The 19,075-nt window shown below is 43.0% G+C and overlaps 1 protein-coding gene across 5 annotated transcripts in view; it reads right to left on the reverse strand.

Annotated features, from left to right (window-relative positions):
• Positions 1 to 4,774: 4,774 nt before the first annotated feature.
• arhgef37 (Rho guanine nucleotide exchange factor (GEF) 37) overlaps positions 4,775 to 19,075 on the reverse strand; it is a 31,829-nt gene continuing 17,528 nt past the window's right edge. For 2 of the 5 annotated variants that reach the window (XM_084085569.1, XM_084085568.1), the window contains 5 exons: positions 18,921 to 19,068; positions 17,953 to 18,081; positions 15,741 to 15,936; positions 14,009 to 14,175; positions 4,775 to 8,100 (listed from right to left, as the gene is read on the reverse strand). In XM_084085569.1, the coding sequence (XP_083941695.1) occupies positions 7,858 to 8,100; positions 14,009 to 14,175; positions 15,741 to 15,936; positions 17,953 to 18,081; positions 18,921 to 19,068 (883 nt within the window). In that variant the 3' untranslated portion in view covers positions 4,775 to 7,857. The remainder of the gene's footprint in view (positions 8,101 to 14,008; positions 14,176 to 15,740; positions 15,937 to 17,952; positions 18,082 to 18,920; positions 19,069 to 19,075) is intronic. The other 3 variants (XR_014602818.1, XR_014602819.1, XR_014602820.1) reach the window with 3 other exon arrangements.

The raw sequence follows: 19,075 nt of genomic DNA on the forward strand, positions 1-19,075 counted from the left end.
AATCCGATCAGCGCCAAATTCTTTGTGCGTCCTGTCTGCCAGTGTGCCACACAAGAAGTAGACATTTTCACAAATGTTTTATACTTTTTGAAATATCTATACTACGATTTACAGTTCGGTCTCAAACTTGGTGTGTGTCTCATATGACCCCGGAATGTGTGGTGCCAAATGGCAAGTCAGACAGACCAACGATTTCCGAGAACCGAAAACCCACGAATATCACGAACATCCGTATGTGTCAGCCCGAGTTTGTATGCATCGGCTTTCGTGATTGGTCAACCCAAACCATCGTCTTCACGGATTGGTGGAGTGTCACATCACATTTGTGCCACTAAGGCAGTCTAAATCCCTGATTGGCTAACCCGACCCATCGGCTTAACTGACTGGCCGAGCTTCGCATAACGTTTGCGCCGCATAGCCAATATAAATGGAACTTGCATCATTCCCAAAATGCATGGCCCCAAGTAGGCCCTAGTATGTATAAGCATCATTAGCTTGCCCGGGGTTGCTCATGTCACTTTGCGACACCTTCAGGTTCCGGTACCCAGCATTGTGTTAATGTGTGGGTGAAATAGGTTATCTCCCCCTCCCTCCCTTCATCTTTTACCCCAATTTAGTTATGCCAATTGATTCCTCCCCTCACACGTCTGTGTGTTATCAATGCTGTTGTATCCTACTGGCTCCCCTGCCAGTGAGGAGCCACTACCGGGACGACAGGGAGCCTTTGTCCTACTCCTCCCGCCCAACACTCCCCGCTGACAAGTGCCACCCGAGCCCGTAGGAGTATACGCACTATTAGGCAATGACAAATGTCCCCCTCCCCAAACACGGGCAAATTGTGTTCGTATAGAGTATAGACGCTCGACAAAGCCGGGTGCACCGTGATGGATTCAAACCCTGTGGTTCAAAACAATACATTTTTAGCTAAGCTTGTTTAAGCAAAATCCAGTGTCTTCATCCAAGGTTGGTGTGACATCAGAGAGAATGTAGGTCAATCAAATCCACTACTATGCACTGAATCAGACTTTGTCTGTTTGCGGGTTTATATGCATGCAAATGTGTTTGTGTGTGTGTGTGTGGGGGTGGGGGGTAAGGGCCAGAGAGATATTAGTTTTGTTTGCTATATATCATTTTCTAAGGCTCAATGGATTGGCTTTTGGCACTGGATCCACGCACAAACATCCCTCACATACTGATTTTTTGTTTGTTTGTTTACCACTGGGAGGCAGGGAGAGAGCGAGAGATAGCAATAGTGAGAAACAGGGCGGAGGCTTTAACGTATGCAAAAACAGCTGCATATACTTAATGGCACTGGCACCTATGGGGTGTGTGTGCGTGTGTGTGTGCATGCGTGGCTGTGCGTGCACATGCATTCAGCTCTACACCAACACAAAGCATGCTAAAGACTTTGGCCTTTAAATGATAACTGTCAGCAGAGACACACACTACTCACACAGACATGTTAAAAAAAATTGCTCCCATCTCGGTGCCAGAGAAGGCGTGTGAGTGAGAGAGAGTGAGTCTGTAAGTCATAGAGTCAAATGAAGTGTGTGCTTACATCTGTCAATTCTTGTTTGTGTGAGCTTGTATTCATTTTCCATCATGAGTTGGTGGGCGCCTGCATGCTGGTGAGTGGTGACTACAGTATGTTCCAGCTCAGGGTGTGTGTGCATGCATACTGGCAGATCTTATATAATTCTTATATAACTGTTTGTCATGTCAGGTACGCACGCACACTCTATGTATATCCGCATGTACATTATATAGCTCTGTGGTTTTACAGTATGTATAAGTCTCTCAACAGAAATAGACTCATGTACGGCTGATATGTTATTCATACTTTCGGCAAACCTTCAAGGGATGGGTGATCTCGTGCAGGAGGACTAAACATAGTCACACACACCAGTGGAACTGACTGGAATGTGTCACTACCACTCTCCACAGTATATGCTGTGGACGAGAGACGGGGAAAGAGATGAAGACACATAGAGAGAGAGAGTGTGTGTGTTTGTGTGTGTGTTGGAGAGAAGCAGCTGTCCCTCTGCCCCCGAGGCAGACATCAACACAAGCTCCTTCACCACATCATCTCCAGTGGCGCACACACACTTGTGGACCTAAGACATGTCGGTGGGATGAAGACTTGACTTTTTAAAGGGACTTTAAAGGGACTCTCTTCCTCTTTGTCTGTCTCTTCTTTAAACAGCACCAGCTGCCTTTTGTGTGGGTTTCTGTGATTGCATCCGTGTCAGCCAGAGCGCATCTGAAGCCACAATCCGGACCATGTCTTTCTTAACCCCAATATAAGAACCAATGAATAGATGATACATAAACACAAGCAAGCACGATCTCAGTGGTGTTCCTCCTCTCCTTCCCGGAAATGAAATCTACTGCAGTTCTGTTCAGTTCCGGTGTTGACCACCATGCGGCAGTGTGTATTGAGGGGATCCTGCACGCTGGAGGCTGTGTTCTATTTTTAGCTGAGCCCCAGTTGGAGGCTGAGATATTTATAGCATCAGCTCTGTTTGCTGTCATACTGCTGGAGCTATCACTCACTCACTCTCTTTCATCCACACACAAGCGTGTGCGTACACACACGGATGAAGTCATGTATATTACACAAACGAGTGCATCTTATTGCACTGACACACAGATTACAGTTTGTGCATGAAAGACAGACAAGGATGCACATTCATAGAAGCCTGCAATTAAAGGAATATGTACTACGTCAAAGGCATTTGCGCGTTAGCACACACACACACAGTCATTCTGAGGGCACGATAGGCCTAAGGGTATCACTGCATTAAAATTCTGCTTCCAGAAAAATAATGTTTGCAAGTACTTTATGTTGATGGATTGAGGAAATATAAATGTTTAGAAGCATGTACGCATGTACACACACACACACACACACACACACACGGATGTACACCCTGTCAACATCCTAGAGATGTTGCCTTTAGCAAAGACCTCCACACTTGTGTTCCATATACAGATATATATACAAATTGGATGAGGAGATCATCCCTTTTTTACTTTTACGCGACACTGTGATACGATAGTATATAATAGGGCATTGGTTTATGAAAAAATAATATGGATACACAAGGTTTCTGGCCAACAGCGATATGGACAGAAAGCACTATCTGTGCAACTGCAGAGTATATTCAACTGGCTAACACAGTTGTCAGTTTCTCTTTAGACCGACTAGCCAAAACATCTTTGCATTTTACCAGACTCCTGGGCACAAAGACACCACATCGCAGTATAAACAGTCATCGTTGAGGGCCGCCATTAAACTAGCAACCTTGCTACCAATGTTGAACATAGGGCACCAGAAATGGATGCAGCTGCCTGTATAAACTTGAAAGGGGAACTAATCCTTAGGCCAATTTTGTGAGTTTGCTGCAATGGAAAGGTTAAAACTCATCTAAAGGCCTTGGAGGAATTATGGGCATCACTTCCTGTTGTCAGTCATTCAATTAGATTGAGTGATACGCGTCAGTCAACAACAATGTGGGAACAACCCGACAGAAATCAGAAAGGGTCATATTAGTCTGCCTACTTCCCTACAAGATCTCCCTCCACACAGCGGATTCAAATGAATGGTCAATGGCTCTTGACACTTGTTCTTAGCAGCAGCCTAACTCTTGTCCTGTGTTTCATTCTTACTGGCTCTGGGACACCGGAATCTCTGCAATGGGGATTTAATGGCGCTTGGTTGTTAACTCATTGACTGCCAGTTGGCCTGAGGTCCACACCGCCAAATGACAAGTGTACTCGTCAGTGGAAGTGTGGCGTTTTTAATAGTTGATGCTAGAGAGCGCTGTTCGCCAACCTATGAGTGACCCTATGACCTCTGGAGAACAGTAGACCCGGAAATAATGTGATCACAACAAACCCAGCCCTGTCCGCTCTAATGTTAAAGGATTTAGAAAAATCTAATTTTCTCTGCTTTGTTACTTTTTGGCGAAAACAACCCACACTCAACTGCCCACAACTATGGACTGGACTATCGCGGCGGCATACATTTTTTTCTGCGATTCTACGAGACTACGTTTTTTGAAGGGATTGGCGGGTGGAACTTTGTGAAGAAAAACATTACTATGATTTTTCAAAGGTTAGTAGAAATGCTGGGAATCGCTGGCAAGGGCAGCTATAGATGATGTTTTACCTCTGTCAGTGAATGAGTTGAGTGACTTCAGTGCTTCATAATAAGCATTGATCATTAATTTTAATCAGTTGTGTGGAAGGAGATCTTGTAGGGCAAATAGGCAGACTAATATGACCCTTTTGACCCCATGACAGACAACAGGAAGTGATGCCCAAAATGTACACACCCTTTTCCCCAGTAAGCTCCTTGAGAAATTTGTGGGGATATATATACAGTACACACACGCACACGCACACACGCGCGTATTTAAACACACAGACAAACATACAAGCACCCTGTATTGGCCAAGTTATTATGTGGGTGAAATAGGCTCTCCCGCTCTCTCAACTCTAGTCCGACATCACAACAGCAGCGATTTGCGCTGAGTCTCATTCGTCACCTGTGTTTTGGCATTTGGTGTGTATGTGTTGATGTGTTTTCAAAAAGAGTGGAGAGAATGTGAGAACACTTTTTATTATTACTATTGTTTTCACTGTTTGTATTGTATTCTGTAGCATATATTGGGTGTGAGTAAAGTGTTGCGTCATGTCTGAAGGTTCTAAATATCTTTGGCAACAGTCACAAATGAGCAGGCTACCAAATAAATAAAAAATAACTACATAATTAAAAAGCAATAAATTACATTTTACAAATGGTATACAGCTTATTAAGAACAAATTAGACAGCAGGTTACATGACTGTGCTAAATGTAGCACACGCTGAGATGGGACCAACATCTGCTGGTCAAAATCACATCATTTTGAACATCAATTAGAATGTACATACAGTGTTATTTCAAGGCTCACTATGTTTTGTTAGGTAAGCACCAATACTGACAAAAGTAAAGAAAGTTCTCTCTTGCACATGACATGAACTCTCTCTCTCTCTCTCACACACACACACACACACACACACACACACACACACACACACACACACACACACACACACACACACACACACACACACACACACACACACACACACACACACACACAATAAGGTCTTTTACTCCCTCTAGTGGTGAAACAGCTAAATGCAGCTTGGCTTCCCTGCTCAAATTCAGCACACGCGCGTGCGTGCACGCAGACACACTTAATAATATGCCTATATACATGCACTCTCAAACTCTCATGCGCACACCGCCTTCCACCTGCTCTGCGCTGACGTCCAGATGGACGTGGGAGCTAAGCTGTCTCGGCTGTGGGTGTGTGGGTGTGTGTGTGTGTGGGGAGGGGGGGGGCAGCTATGTAACACTATGTCGTCACTGGTTTGGTAACATGGCTTATGCAGCACTCAGCTTCACCTCCCCTCTAGCTGAAACAGCTAAAGTCCACAAAAATGGCAAACTCAGTGACTCAGAATGGAGAACAACATCGTGGTTGAGTATGTGACCTCGTTCTTCATGCTCAATTTGAATTATGTCCCCACCTTTGTTTCAAACACATTAATGAACTACCCTGCCCCACAAAGTCAGTAACAGTGAGGAGCGATTGGTGGTAAAGATGTACCTTCTGCCTGACCAAAAATATTGCTAGCAGCCTGGCACACAAGTAGATAGTACATGGTTATGTAGCACTTATATAGATATAAATGTCTATTGATTGATATGCAAGCCTGGTCATGGCTATTGTCATTTAAAGCTGCACTATGCTAACTTTTTAAGCATAATATATATGAATTTTCAAAAAAATCGCATAAAGGATTGAAAACGCATTAGATCAGCCCATTGTCCCTGATTAAAATACTATATATCTACCGCAATAAGCTTCAGTGGTCTGGTATGACCAGTGGCTCAAGTATCAAAACAGTTACTTCGTGCTGCCACTTGGGGCCGCCAAAATTCGCCATGCATGAAAAGTCTCCAGTGCAGCATTAAAACACCAAAAGTAGTTATTGCCTTTGCCTTTTGCCAAGTAACTAAGCTTCAATATGAGGACTGCTGGGACTCTATAATCTTTCCCAGGCAAGGAACTGAATAGGAGACTTCAGTCAATGTTTGTAGGTCTCTGAGGATATCAGGAGACGTATTGCTACATGTTGGCTCTTGGGGAATCATCTGTGAATAACTTCCAATAACTAGTTTGAGTCAGATAGAGACAATGGTTTTCTGTTCACATCAGTAACAAGGAGGTTCAGGAGAGATTAATTCTCTTTCTGTTAAACCACTTAAATCCTATATACTTGAATGGGTTCCCCCAGGGGTCCATCCTTGGCCCAATCCTTTTTTCCCCTCTACACCCAATCTCTTCATCGAAAATAGCTGATATACAGGCTCACAACGGGTTGGAGATCTGCTATCTTCATATGAAGTTTGCTTACAATAACATACACAGAATAAGGACACTAGGGTAGTTAAAAGCAGAGTCAACAAAAGAGAAACAGAGCAGACAGTAGGGAGAGAGGCCGAGAGGCAGAGGCGGAAAGCAAGAGCAAGATTGACAGAGTCTGCAATTTCTTGCCTTCCTCTCTCTCCATCTTCATTTCTTTTGCCTCCCGTCCTCCTATTTTCTCTCCGTTATCTCTCCGCCTGACATTTTACGCTCACTATTTTTGTTGCCACCTCGTTCCCCCTGTCTCCTCTCCCTCCTCTGCCACAATCAGCCCTTCCGAAGACTAATTTATGCTCAGTCGCACGATTGTCGCACGCCGGAAATAGCAGACCTATAAGCTACAGTATGAGTTTGTAGGTCGGCTATTTTCGTTGTGTACCGAAGTATGAATCGGGCTTGATATGTTAACGATCTCTCTCGATCCTTCCTGCCATTTCACCTGACCACCTCTGTCTCGCTTTCTGACATTGTACGGTGAGATGACGACGCCAGTGGGCACCAGGAGTCAGTCTCCTCGGGACATCTTGCTTGGCTTAGTTAGAAAAATCTTTGTAAACACACACACACACACTTCTCAACAGTGCTGAAGAAAGGTTGGTGCACAATATATTACAGACAGAACCGGCACTTCAGACACACACACACACACACACACACACATTTCATATTGGTGCAGCTCTTAGAATAATACTTGGCTCAGCGCACATGCATGCATGCACACCCCCCCACACACACACACTGTACACACACTATTCCTTCCCTCCTGCGAAGAATCACGACAAAGTTATTGTCTTTTAAAATGTCTCTTCCATCGTCTCTTCTTGGATTCCGTTACGACTGACCGAAGCGGTCAGTCGGTTATTTGGGGTTCAATCTCCTTCAGGTTAAAACCTTATACTTCAGTCTTAGCTCGAGGGTTTGTTTGTATTAACAGTCATGTTGATATGTGATGTAGGTCTACCATCATCCTGTAGACTGTACTGGAGGAGAATGTAAAAATGCACTGATAGGGGTCAAATGAACAGCCTTTTGCAGTGTACTTTCAGTCCAGCTTCTGTGTCTGGTTAGTGTGTTAAAATCCCATGATCATTATTTTTATGTCCGACATTACATTCTCTTCTTCCTGGTTGGCAGTAAGGTGCTTTCAGCCTCGTTTTGTGTTGCGCTGAAACCCTACCAACCCATTGGTCATTTTTACCAACCCCATTGGTAATTTTTTGATCTATGCTCCTTTATAAATACAGGAAATACAATTTCCCACTCTGTACATCATAGCTTTACAGAGATTTCAGCCTCCGTCTCTCTCGGAACACTTTCGTGTGTTGAAACCAATTAACTGCATCGACCCGCCTTGCCCTTGACCACCTGTGCGTCCTAGCGGTAGGGTGCGAAGGCGCTGGTGGGCGACGCTCCACACGCTGTGGCTAGGGTGGGCGTGACAGACATGACACTCAGGTAGTTGGCGGGGACGTAGCCCCTTTGGCCTCCCCGTGTTTCCACCAGGTTCCACTCGGGGTTCCCCCGCTTGTCGTGGCGCTCCAGGACCCTGACAGGCTCGCCCGCCCTCAGTGACACCTCGTGATTCCCCCGTGCGGAGAAGTCGTAGCCTGCCACCACCTGGGATGGAGGGAGAGAGGGAGGTGGGGGGGGGGGGTGAAGGAACACCAGGTGTAGGGGGTGGTGGTGGGCAGATGTGAGATAGGTATGGTGGGGAGGGGTGAGGGTGACAAAATGGGTGATGGGGCAAGGGTGGATGGAATTGGTAGGATGGGGTGAGTGATGTTAATTTGAAATTAAATCAACATATAATATACCAGAGCAGGTCAACACACTAAGATATCCAAAATGTTATATCATACTGTAATATGCGATATCATCAGGAGCAAACCTTATTTTTGTATTACAAGCAGATCACATGTAAAAGTTGTAATGCACTGTAGAAGGATTTGCATTTTGTTTTTGAGGATTAAACATTTTCACAATAGGCTAGGCCTATGCACTTATTTCTATTTTTTTGTATTGTATTTTGTGTTTATTGTATTATTTTGTTTAATTTGAAGACATTTGAAGTTCATAATATGTATTTGTTTGCTTGTATTCAATGTTGAAATTTAGCCATGTGTAGTAATAATATAGAACATTCCGATGCATCGTAGAATCGAATCACTGCCAAAATATCACTGAGGTATCTTGATACTCCAAAATTGGCCCAAGCCTACCTACCACATTTGTGCAAAACACTAAAGACTTATGAGATTGTCAGCCATAGTTTACACAGCAGTACACAACGCCACATAGGCACAAGTACACAAAGACAAATGCAGACCTCACCAACACATTATGGAAGGGTTAACTGGACAATGTAGACATAGACACACACTCACAGGATTTATTAATGAGCTGAGCTACTGTATGTATTAATACAGTATATGACGGAGTGGTGGAGTGGTCCATCAGGGCTAATAGCAGTGTTTAGCCTGCTGGTCAGTGTCATTAACAATCTACTCACCTCCTAAGGGTGGCCTCGGGAGCAATGGCATTAGCTCTGCCCTCACACTATTCCCAATTAGCGCTTCATTAGCCTTTTGCTGACAAGAAATCTAGCGAGCACGGTTATTGGCCAATAAATGATTTGTGCATTCGGGGAAACATTATCAGTGGAGCAGTGTGGATGGCTGCAGAGAAGGGACCTGCCAGTGTGGGAGTTCTGTGTACTGTATATGCGTGTGATTGGATGCCATGTGTGCTCATGATTAGTGACTAACAGGAGCTGTGTATTCGAGGAGAGCCGGGGCCATGGTTGATGGAGGTGACAGCCTCCAAGGCCACTGGAACAATCATAGAGTTCTACAGGCTGGACAGATGTATATCACCCCCCCCCCCCCCCCCCCCACACACACACACACACACACACACACCCACACAAGCAAAGCCTGGTATTTCTTAGTGAGAATCCTATTTCGTTTGGAATACAAATTCTATATCGCTCTGCTGGTGTGTATAAAACCAACTCAGATTTAGAAAGTATAGCCTGTGGCTGTTTGTATGATAGCAGGATAGAAAGTGTTTCATTTTATATTTAAAACACTAAAGGCAACAATAATTAAACAACTGGGGTCATAGGTCTTTCACTGTATTATATACTTTGATAATTATCTACCATATTTGGTAGAAATTATATGACAAATAACATTATCAACTCATTATGGCTTGCACTAAAAGTGTGCAACACTAACAGACTACAACTTGAATCAATGTTATTCAATATTGTGCGTGTGTGTATTGGATTCAACAAAGAGTCAATGTTGAATTGTCCTATTTTGTGCTAATGCACATCCTTCTCAAAATCTCCTTTTGAGAAGGATGAAAAAGAGACCAATGTTGGCAGATAGCCATAACATGTGCCACCCTTGCCAACACTGAATGACCAGGTATGTAACACATTTTTGAGATTGGGATTTGTGAAACAGCATTAAAGGAGCCCGTTTCCTAAACAATTAACACAGTATGTAAAATGCTGTTTAAGTATTATTATTCTAAACCTATGTTGCTGCTGTTCTACATAGAGTACAGCCAACTAGTTGAGGAAAATCACAGATTGAGCTTGGCTTTAACCTTTTATGAAATAACTGAGACCATTCATGTTTATGAAAAATGCTTCTGAACATAAACGTAGTGTAAGTCTATTGCTAGTTTGACCACTTAAAATACACCTTAATCTTAATATAACTAATAACCTATGTTCGGTGCATGACATGATTCCAAGACATCATTCATGCTGGCCTCTTATGGAATCCAAATGACTGAGAACTTTAATCCATGGGGTAGCCAGCACACACCATGCATGCATGTCGACACCTCCAATCTCCTATTTCTTATCTTACAACAGTTAATCGAACTAATCAATCTAATATATCATAAAATATAATTGAATTTCATAAAATGATAGATTTTGCGTGCAGATTTGAAATGTATTATTATTGTTTTTTCAAATGTCTTCACCTACAAGTCACAAGTGTGCCATCTCTCTCCACACACACACACCCTCACACACACACACACACTGAGGCATCGGTTATTTACAAGCACCGAGACGGTCTTTCTCACACACACACACACACACACACACACACGTGTGTTTCTAATGTAATTGATGCTCAAGCATGAAGAGCTGAGTATGGAATAATTTAATGACAAGGCTTGACCGTTGGGCACAGTAATCTACTCGACAAGGTTAAAGACATAATTATTACACATCCCATTAAAACACACACACACACACACACACACACACACACACACACACACACACACACACACACACACACACACACACACACACACACACACACACACACACACACACACACACACACACACTCACACACACACTCACACACTCACTCACCCCCCCCCCCACCCCCACACACACAAACACGCACATGCATGCAACAGAGCATGGGACTGATTGATTTGTGTGAGAGCCAACACTGTCATGTCAATGAATCATTTCCCTGCAACCTGTATTCCACCCACCAGACCTGAGCACTTCTGAGGGCCATGCACCCCTCATTCTACCACAGATTTAACAATGTTTCCCTACCACAGGTTAAACCATGCTCCCCTCATTCTACCACAGGTTAAACCATGTTCCCCTCACTCTACCACTGATTAAACCATGTATGTACCCCTCAATCTACCACAGATTAAACCATGTTCCCCTCTGTCTACCACAGGTTAAACCATGTTCCCCTCAGTGCACCACAGATGAAACCATGTTCCCCTCAGTCTACCACAGATGAAACCATGTACAGCATGTACCCCTCAATTACATTACAGTCATTTAGCAGACGCTTTTATCCAAAGCGACTTACAATAAGTGTATTCAACATAGGTAGGGAACGAAAACTACTAATCACCAGAAGTTTTAAGTACATTTCCTGCAAAAACAAGCAACCAAGAGTATACCTAGCGCTAAGGTAAAAGTGCAATATATCAGCTACCTACTTTCTTAAACAGATGAGACAAAAATGGCAAAATCAAATGAGCACGAGCTAAAACAAATAAGTGTATCGACTAAACAAGATCCAATAAAACAATACAAAAATAAAACAAGAGTTCGTACAACTCAATCTACCACAGATTAATCCCCTCATTCTACTACAAGTTAAACCATGTACTGTAGCTTTCAATCTACCACAGATAAAACCACATGTAAAGTGGCTTGACATAACTTGTTATCATTTGGCACTATATAATTCAAATTGATTGAATTTGTAATTGATGTACCCTTCAAACAGATTAGATCATGCACCCCTCCATCTACCACATATAAAACCATATACCCCTCAATCCATCACAAATTAAAATACGTAACCCTCAAGCTACCATATATTAAACCATGCACCCCTCAATCTACCACAGATTGAACCATATGTACCCCTTAATATACCCCAGATTAAACCATGTACCCCTTAATATACCCCAGATTAAACCATGTACCCCTTAATCTACCACAGATTAAACCATGTGTACCCCTCAATCTACCACAGATTAAACCATATGTACCCCTCAATCTAGCACAGAGTAAACCATATGCACAGGGGTGCACATAAGTTTTTAGGTCTGGTACGCAGAAGAGCACCTGGACATGTGACTTGGTGCGCATGGCGCCCGTCCCGTTTTGTCAACGGGGGGGGGGGGGGGGCTTCAGCCCGGACAGTTTTGTCAACGGGGGGGGGGGGGGGCGAGAAAAAAAGGACGCTCTGCTTCTAAATTACCGATTTTCGCCGTTTTTTTTTCTCACGCTGTTAGATAAAGCCCCCAAGGTTGGTGCCCTGTGCTGCTGCGCTGATTTTATCCGCCAGATTGGGACGTTCACGGCATATTTTGCACCATTACGGTGCGTTCATCATCGGTGACGAGTGCCTCTAACAGCCGCTGCTGGCTGCGTGCACGCAGCGAGGCAATGCGAGGCGATGCGAGGCGACGCGAGTCATATCTCTACCCCTGTGCCTAATGGCTGTACATGGGGCCGACGGGTGCTTTAGAGTGATTTTGTGAGTGTGGCTTCAGGAAGTAAATTCCTAGCCTCGATCTCCAGGCTTTTATTTTTTAGTTTTGCTAAAAAATAAAAGCTTGGAAATTCCTGTCCCAGCTGTTGGTGCGCAAAAGCGCCTCGCGTCGCCTGATGTGGTGCGCATTTTTTATTTTGGGTGCGCATGCGCACCTGCGCACCAGTTATGTGCACCCCTGCATATGCACCCCTTAATCTACCACAGATTAAAGCATGTCCCCCTTAATCTACCACAGATTAAACCATGTACCGCTCAATCTACCACAAATCAAACCATATACCCCTTAATCTACCATATGATGATCTAAATGTTTTATGGTCATGATTCATCATGTTCACGGTTTCCAGGTTTAAAACCTTTGATATACAGATTTTTCTTAAATATTGAATAAATGTGAAAATCTCTTCTGGCATCTGTGCCTCTAAAACACTGAGCGGTCACAATATCTTACTTAGCATGGTGGCAGTGCGTTATATATAATATAAAATCTACATTCAGGTATGTTATATATTTGAGTTTGGGTTTGTGACTTGCTTACTATTGCTGTTTTGTCTACAATTTGGTTGCTAAAATAACAAAACTTCCCTTTGGCCATCATTAATGTTTTATTCAAGCAATAAGCCCCAAGAGGCCATGGTTTACAATGATTTCAGAAAGCTACGGGCATTGTTAGGCACAACATGGAGCGTTGTGCCTAACAATGCCCCTTAGCTGTTCTAAAATCAATGTAAAAACATGGCCTTGTGTGGCTTATTGCCTTCATAAAACGATTACCAAAAATGGCAACATGCAAATTATATCCCAATTAAAACTAAATGTAGTCCCCGTGACTGCCTGCACAAACAAGGAAGTTGCTATGCCAATACGGAACATTCTGAACGGTACAGGATATCTGCCTTGTTTTAAAGTAATTTAAAAAGTCATGCATTTTGTTGTAAAAACTGCGCACATATGGAGGAATAAAACAAGTGCACTTCTTTCGCTGCCATATAAAAAACAAAATTGCGAACGGTAATTCATCCACGGAACTCTACAGTGAATATTGTAAACAAGATACTGATACATTGGGTGCTTGTAGAGTATTTTACAACGGGACTCGGCAAATCTGAATCAAGCAAATTAAAAACATTCGGTAAACATTCGTTCCATAGTTGCAGCCAGTTGAAAATAGTCAAATTAACATTGTAAAAAAAAAAGTACACAGGAGCAGAGACACAGGCTTTTGAAGTCATAAGTTAACCAGGAAGTGGATTCAAGTCTAAATCTTCAAAAAATGTTTTTTTTTTTTCCCAAAAAACATATATATATGGTTTTGGCACTCCATGGTTGTATTCCCAATGTGTTAAGGTCTAAACCTCCTCTCACTTAAATTAAATTAAATTCCATTCAATTCAATTCGCTGTATTAGCAAGAAGAAGAATGTAGCCCACCACTCAAATGTCAATTACCTGGAAGCAGGGCAGGGTCATGGTTGTCATCGACTGGCTCTCTGGGGTAGAATGTCTCCTCATGTTGGCCCCGCCCACTGGCAGGTTTAGGTGGGGCGATGGGGGCGGGTCTTCTGTTGCCTGGTGATAGCGAACCAGCTTGGAGGCGGGAACGTAACCCCTTGGGCCTGGACAAAGACAAACAATAGGAAACAAGACCCCTTTAGGAGACCGGACATCTCTCTCTCAGCACCACTGCCCTAAACACGTAGTGTTGTCGCCCGGGAGAAAGTGAACTAAGAAAGGGGAGGACCCAAACGAGTTCCTGTTCCTACCAATTCATTTATGAAGATACACCATCCCAATTGGAGCCACTAGAGGCAAAATGGTACAAAAATCCTACAAATGGTCTCCTAAGTGGGCGCCGGCATCTGGCGGAAAATCTCGCAAACGTTCTATGGTGCAAGATCCCACTAGAGTGTGTTGCTGGGACAGAGAAAGGTCGATAATAAAGTCGATTTTCTCCTGATTTGTCTCTCTAAAAAAAGCCATTTTATGGAATATTGTGTGGCTTGTGGCGATTGGGTCCAATATTTAGTTCAGTGACCAAGGGGCTAAAAAATCTAAGAAATACAGGACGTGTGGTGAACGTTGGCCGGAGGTACTCGCCCCTTAAGCCTGACTCATTGTTAGTTACACTACGGTGTCATACAAGAAAATGAACTTGTAAGTCGGCTATTTTCAGTGTGTGACATGATGTGCAAGTATAAATCAGACATTGACCTAACCTGAGTCTGTGTACTCACACATACATTTTATGAAAGGTAAATAGATTATTATTATTATTTATTATTTTAGTTTGTATCATTCTGTGTTAGTATATTTAAATATAGAAATTCAAATACATGTGCATCCAATTTATGTACTGTATACATCTGCATGTATTAGAAGTGTGTCTTGGTATTTAGATACATAAAAACACAGTATCATCATCGTCATCATCTGTTTTCACGTCTGGAGTCTCCCGTCCAGGACAGGCTTCAGACGCGCCTCCTCAGGAGACATGGATCAGATCTGAACCCATTTGATTTGGCGTTAGGAACCCGTTGCACAGTCTATGCGCATCAAATAGCATGTAATTAGTTACAGCTATGCAATTTAATGGCAATGACAGCAGTCTACCAACAGGTGGCTCCACTGACCTACTCTTTGGAAAAGTGGAATCAGTAGCATCCTGTCATTAGCTTTTTCCACCATCTCCAGTGACAGGAGGTGGGTGTCAAATCCTCATGTCATAGGTTTAGCACTAACCGTCTGCCTGCTTACACCCTCATCTCAACATGTAAATCCAACAACCACATTGGTGTTGATGGATGTGAATATGTAAGTTCTGGTATGTAAATACCCCATGGGAACAGAACAAGGAGATCATTATAGTTTTTTACTTATGTCATCCTTTCAGCTGTCTGTATGAAATTGACGACTAAAGCAGTGGTTCCCAAATGGTATGCTGAGTCACATTGGTGTGTGCCACCGTTTAAGTGTGCAACGAGACAAGTCCAGGTGAGCCTTGGGATTTTGGATTATTATTGCAATATAGACAACTATACAAAAAGTTATGAATGTGCTATTTTATGAATAAAGTGTGCCCTGTGAATCGGTGTGACTTGACCACTTAAAAGTTTGAAAACCACTCCTCTAAAAACCCCTTGTACTGACTCTGTTCGTCAACCAATAGGTTATGGTCTCTCACCCCCTGCGTCCACCAGCCATCTCCTTCTGTCCCCTCGGCTGTCAGCCTCACTGACGATGGCTACCAGCTCCCCGCGGGCCAGGCTGAGGTCTAGGTCGCGGCTGCCCACCACGGCACTGGTCACCTGGTAGATCTTTCCAGAACCGTGTTTCTGGGTCAGCTGCTTCAGGCGACGCTGGGACGACGGGCTCAGAGGCTGAGAGCAGAGGAATGAAGGAAGTAAGTCAGAACAGAATTTAATTGGCGGGTTTGATATACCTTATATATAAATATATATAAAAATATAAAACATTTGTTGTACAATGGTGGAAAAAAATTGTGAAAATAGCCGATCTACAAGCTCACAACGCGTGGCATAGTGACGCATTGTGAGCTTGTAGATGTTCTACTTTCACTTTTTTTTAATAAGCGTTACCGCAGGTTGTACCGCACCTTATGTCTCACCACAGCTACTTCCAGTGAAAATATGTAGATCATTTGTTTGTTTCTTATTGATTGATCGCTCTTCCCCCTGCCCCCCCCCCTCTTCTTCCCTTTCCTTTTTTATGGAAAAAAATAAAGATGGAGCTTGCTCAAAAACTAATTTCACCCACTGTTTTACACCTGTAAACCTGTGATGTGACAATAATGTTGATTCTGATTCTGTTCGTTAATCGAGGCAAAAGTTTGAAATAGTGAAATTGATTTGAAGTCATACTGCCCAGCCCTAGTTTAATAACACTTTATTATCCAGCTACATGCTATATTAGAAACAGGATTCTTTCATGTTATGAGAATTATTCAGAGATAGCTCAAACCTTCCTGCAGTTACTGTATGACTAACAACAGAACCACAATCCTCTCACACCCAATTTTACACACACTTGTCACTGGATGGAAAGATGTGGCTCATGAATCATGCTCATGACTTAGCACATTATTCAGCCTGTGAAATCAGCTGACCGCAGTTGTTATGACTTGGCTAAACGCAAACAATCACAATAAGCGGGCTGACGAGTTGAAGGATTGTGACCCACTTGAAAAGACTGACATGCAGCCAAGCAAGAAATACAAGCTACGGTGACGTGTTGCTTTAAATAAATAACTTGCACATTACCGGCAGGCCATCACCTTAAGGCTCACCTTAAGGCTAGGTACTAGAAGCAGGTTAAATACACTGCCGAAATCCTGAGTGTTCATTTAACTCAGAGATAGTAACAAGTGGACCATTCAACAGTATATTTTATGAAGGGCAAATATAATATTTAGATGATTATTTTAGTTTTGTGTCATCTGGTTGATATCATTCATTACAATATCAAAGTCTGAGTTTATGGCTGCAGGGTCCGGTGAATATGGTCAATGACCGGAGAGCACTGCTGGTTATCTCTCTTGTTTAATCATCAACCTAACCCTATGCATATGAGCGTCACTAAACACACAGCACAAGCTGCTGTAAACATCAAATATGGGTAAAAAATTCAAAGCAAACAACTCTTGGTGTTTGTTTTAAACTACTTGCAGAACCAAATAGGTGGAGTTTGGGACCACATAACACAATTCAGGCTTTTATAGGGCACAGTATATGCGCACACAATATTTTGACTTAATTTCGGTTCTTTAGTCCTAAACGGTTAGTGAAACACGTTCTGGTTAAACGTTTAACAGTCCCATCCATATATACTGTATATATTTGCACGTTGAGATGCAGGTTGTGTGTGAAGTATCAAAAGTATCAAGAGTTTTATTTGTCACTCATACAAGTGTACAGGCAGCGAAATGTTGTTGCGGCATGTAAGTACTGTAAGTAAGTAATGGTGAAAATGAGCACAGGGACTCAATCACTAGAACCAAGGAAAGAATGCACTGCCTAGACTGTCTAAGATTGTGTGTGATTTAAGATCTGGTGGTTTTATAGCCATGAAGAATAGTCTAAAAGAGGAGTAGATACATCCAGAGTGAAATACTTTACTGTCAGATATGTGCTCACTATCTGACAGCAGACATGTGGGCTGTGTGGACAAGAATGTGAAGAGAGGGAGGCACACATGTTCAATATGCAAGCATATCCATATGTGAGCCCATGTGTGTGTGTACATACACACACACACACACACACACACACCCCTCTGCATGCGTGTTCCAGAGCAACAGCATGCAGACATCAGTAACAAACAACAGCTCTGACACCATACAGCTATAATATAACTGAGTTATGTCTGTGTGAGCCAACCTGCACAATGGGGCCATTTAGTGTTTCCTGAACAGTCCGACACACTGTATCCAGCCGCCTCGCCCCCTCCAGCACCGCACACTCCGCCCACTCCCAGAATGCACCGCTTTCCAGAGAGCTGTGAGGCAGCTGCATGGGGAGAGAGAGAGAGAAGCACATCGGGGTTCAGAGAGATTGAGGGAGGGGTAAGAGATCCAAAGATGGAGGGGAAGAACAGATTGATAGAAAGTATAAAACATGCGTCACACTTTTGATGTACATTTCAGCACATTGTTTAACCACTTGAACCCGCTGCATCTATGTCTTGGACAGAACCAAAATAGCAGATCTACAATCTCACAACGCATCGCAAGAGATTTTGTGTAGCTGGAAAAAGGCGGTCCAAGCACAGAGCCAACTCGGATCCAGTTTACTAAGTCTAGAGTGTTTAAGTAGTTAATATTTATACTACCCCACCCATGATAGTCATTTCCCGTCAGTCTATTTCAGCCTTTCTGTGTCTGATAATTTCCATGATGCATTTCACGGGTCAGCACCGGCCTGGGCTGGGCTGGTAAACTCATACAGTCTTTACTTAGTTGGAGTATTATATACTATACTTAATTGGACACCGGTGTCGCGCACCAAAAATAGCAGACCTACAAGCTCACAATGTATTGCGAGCTTGTAGATCTGCTATTTCGGCACACAACCAAGAAGAACTCAGGCATTATATGAACCGGATTCATACATTTTGTAGTCAGGTTCGCTGTTTTGCCGTAAACAAGGACAAAACAGAGATTAGCTGCTAAAATGACTAAGTCAAGATTTACCCCAGCGACATCACTGGGGTTACATTTTTCATTTTAAACTATTTTTTTTTTTATAGCTGCTGGAACATTAACCCTACCACAAATATTACATACATGTGTATGTTGTAATCACACAAAGTATATATGTACAGTCATATTTTACAAAGCACTGTGTACCTGCTGTGCAAAGCTCTGAAACAGTTGCTCCATGTCTGTGGCCAGGTCTCTGTGTAGACAGCTGAACGTTCCCAGCGTGCTCCACATCATCTGAAGGGCCAGGCCATTGAACTGAGGCAACTCATTGAGAAGCAATGTGTTGATTGTCCTGTAGT

This window comes from Gymnoscopelus microlampas (assembly GCF_963454915.1).
Source record: "Gymnoscopelus microlampas genome assembly, chromosome: 18".
NCBI classification, from domain to species: Eukaryota; Metazoa; Chordata; class Actinopteri; order Myctophiformes; family Myctophidae; genus Gymnoscopelus; species Gymnoscopelus microlampas.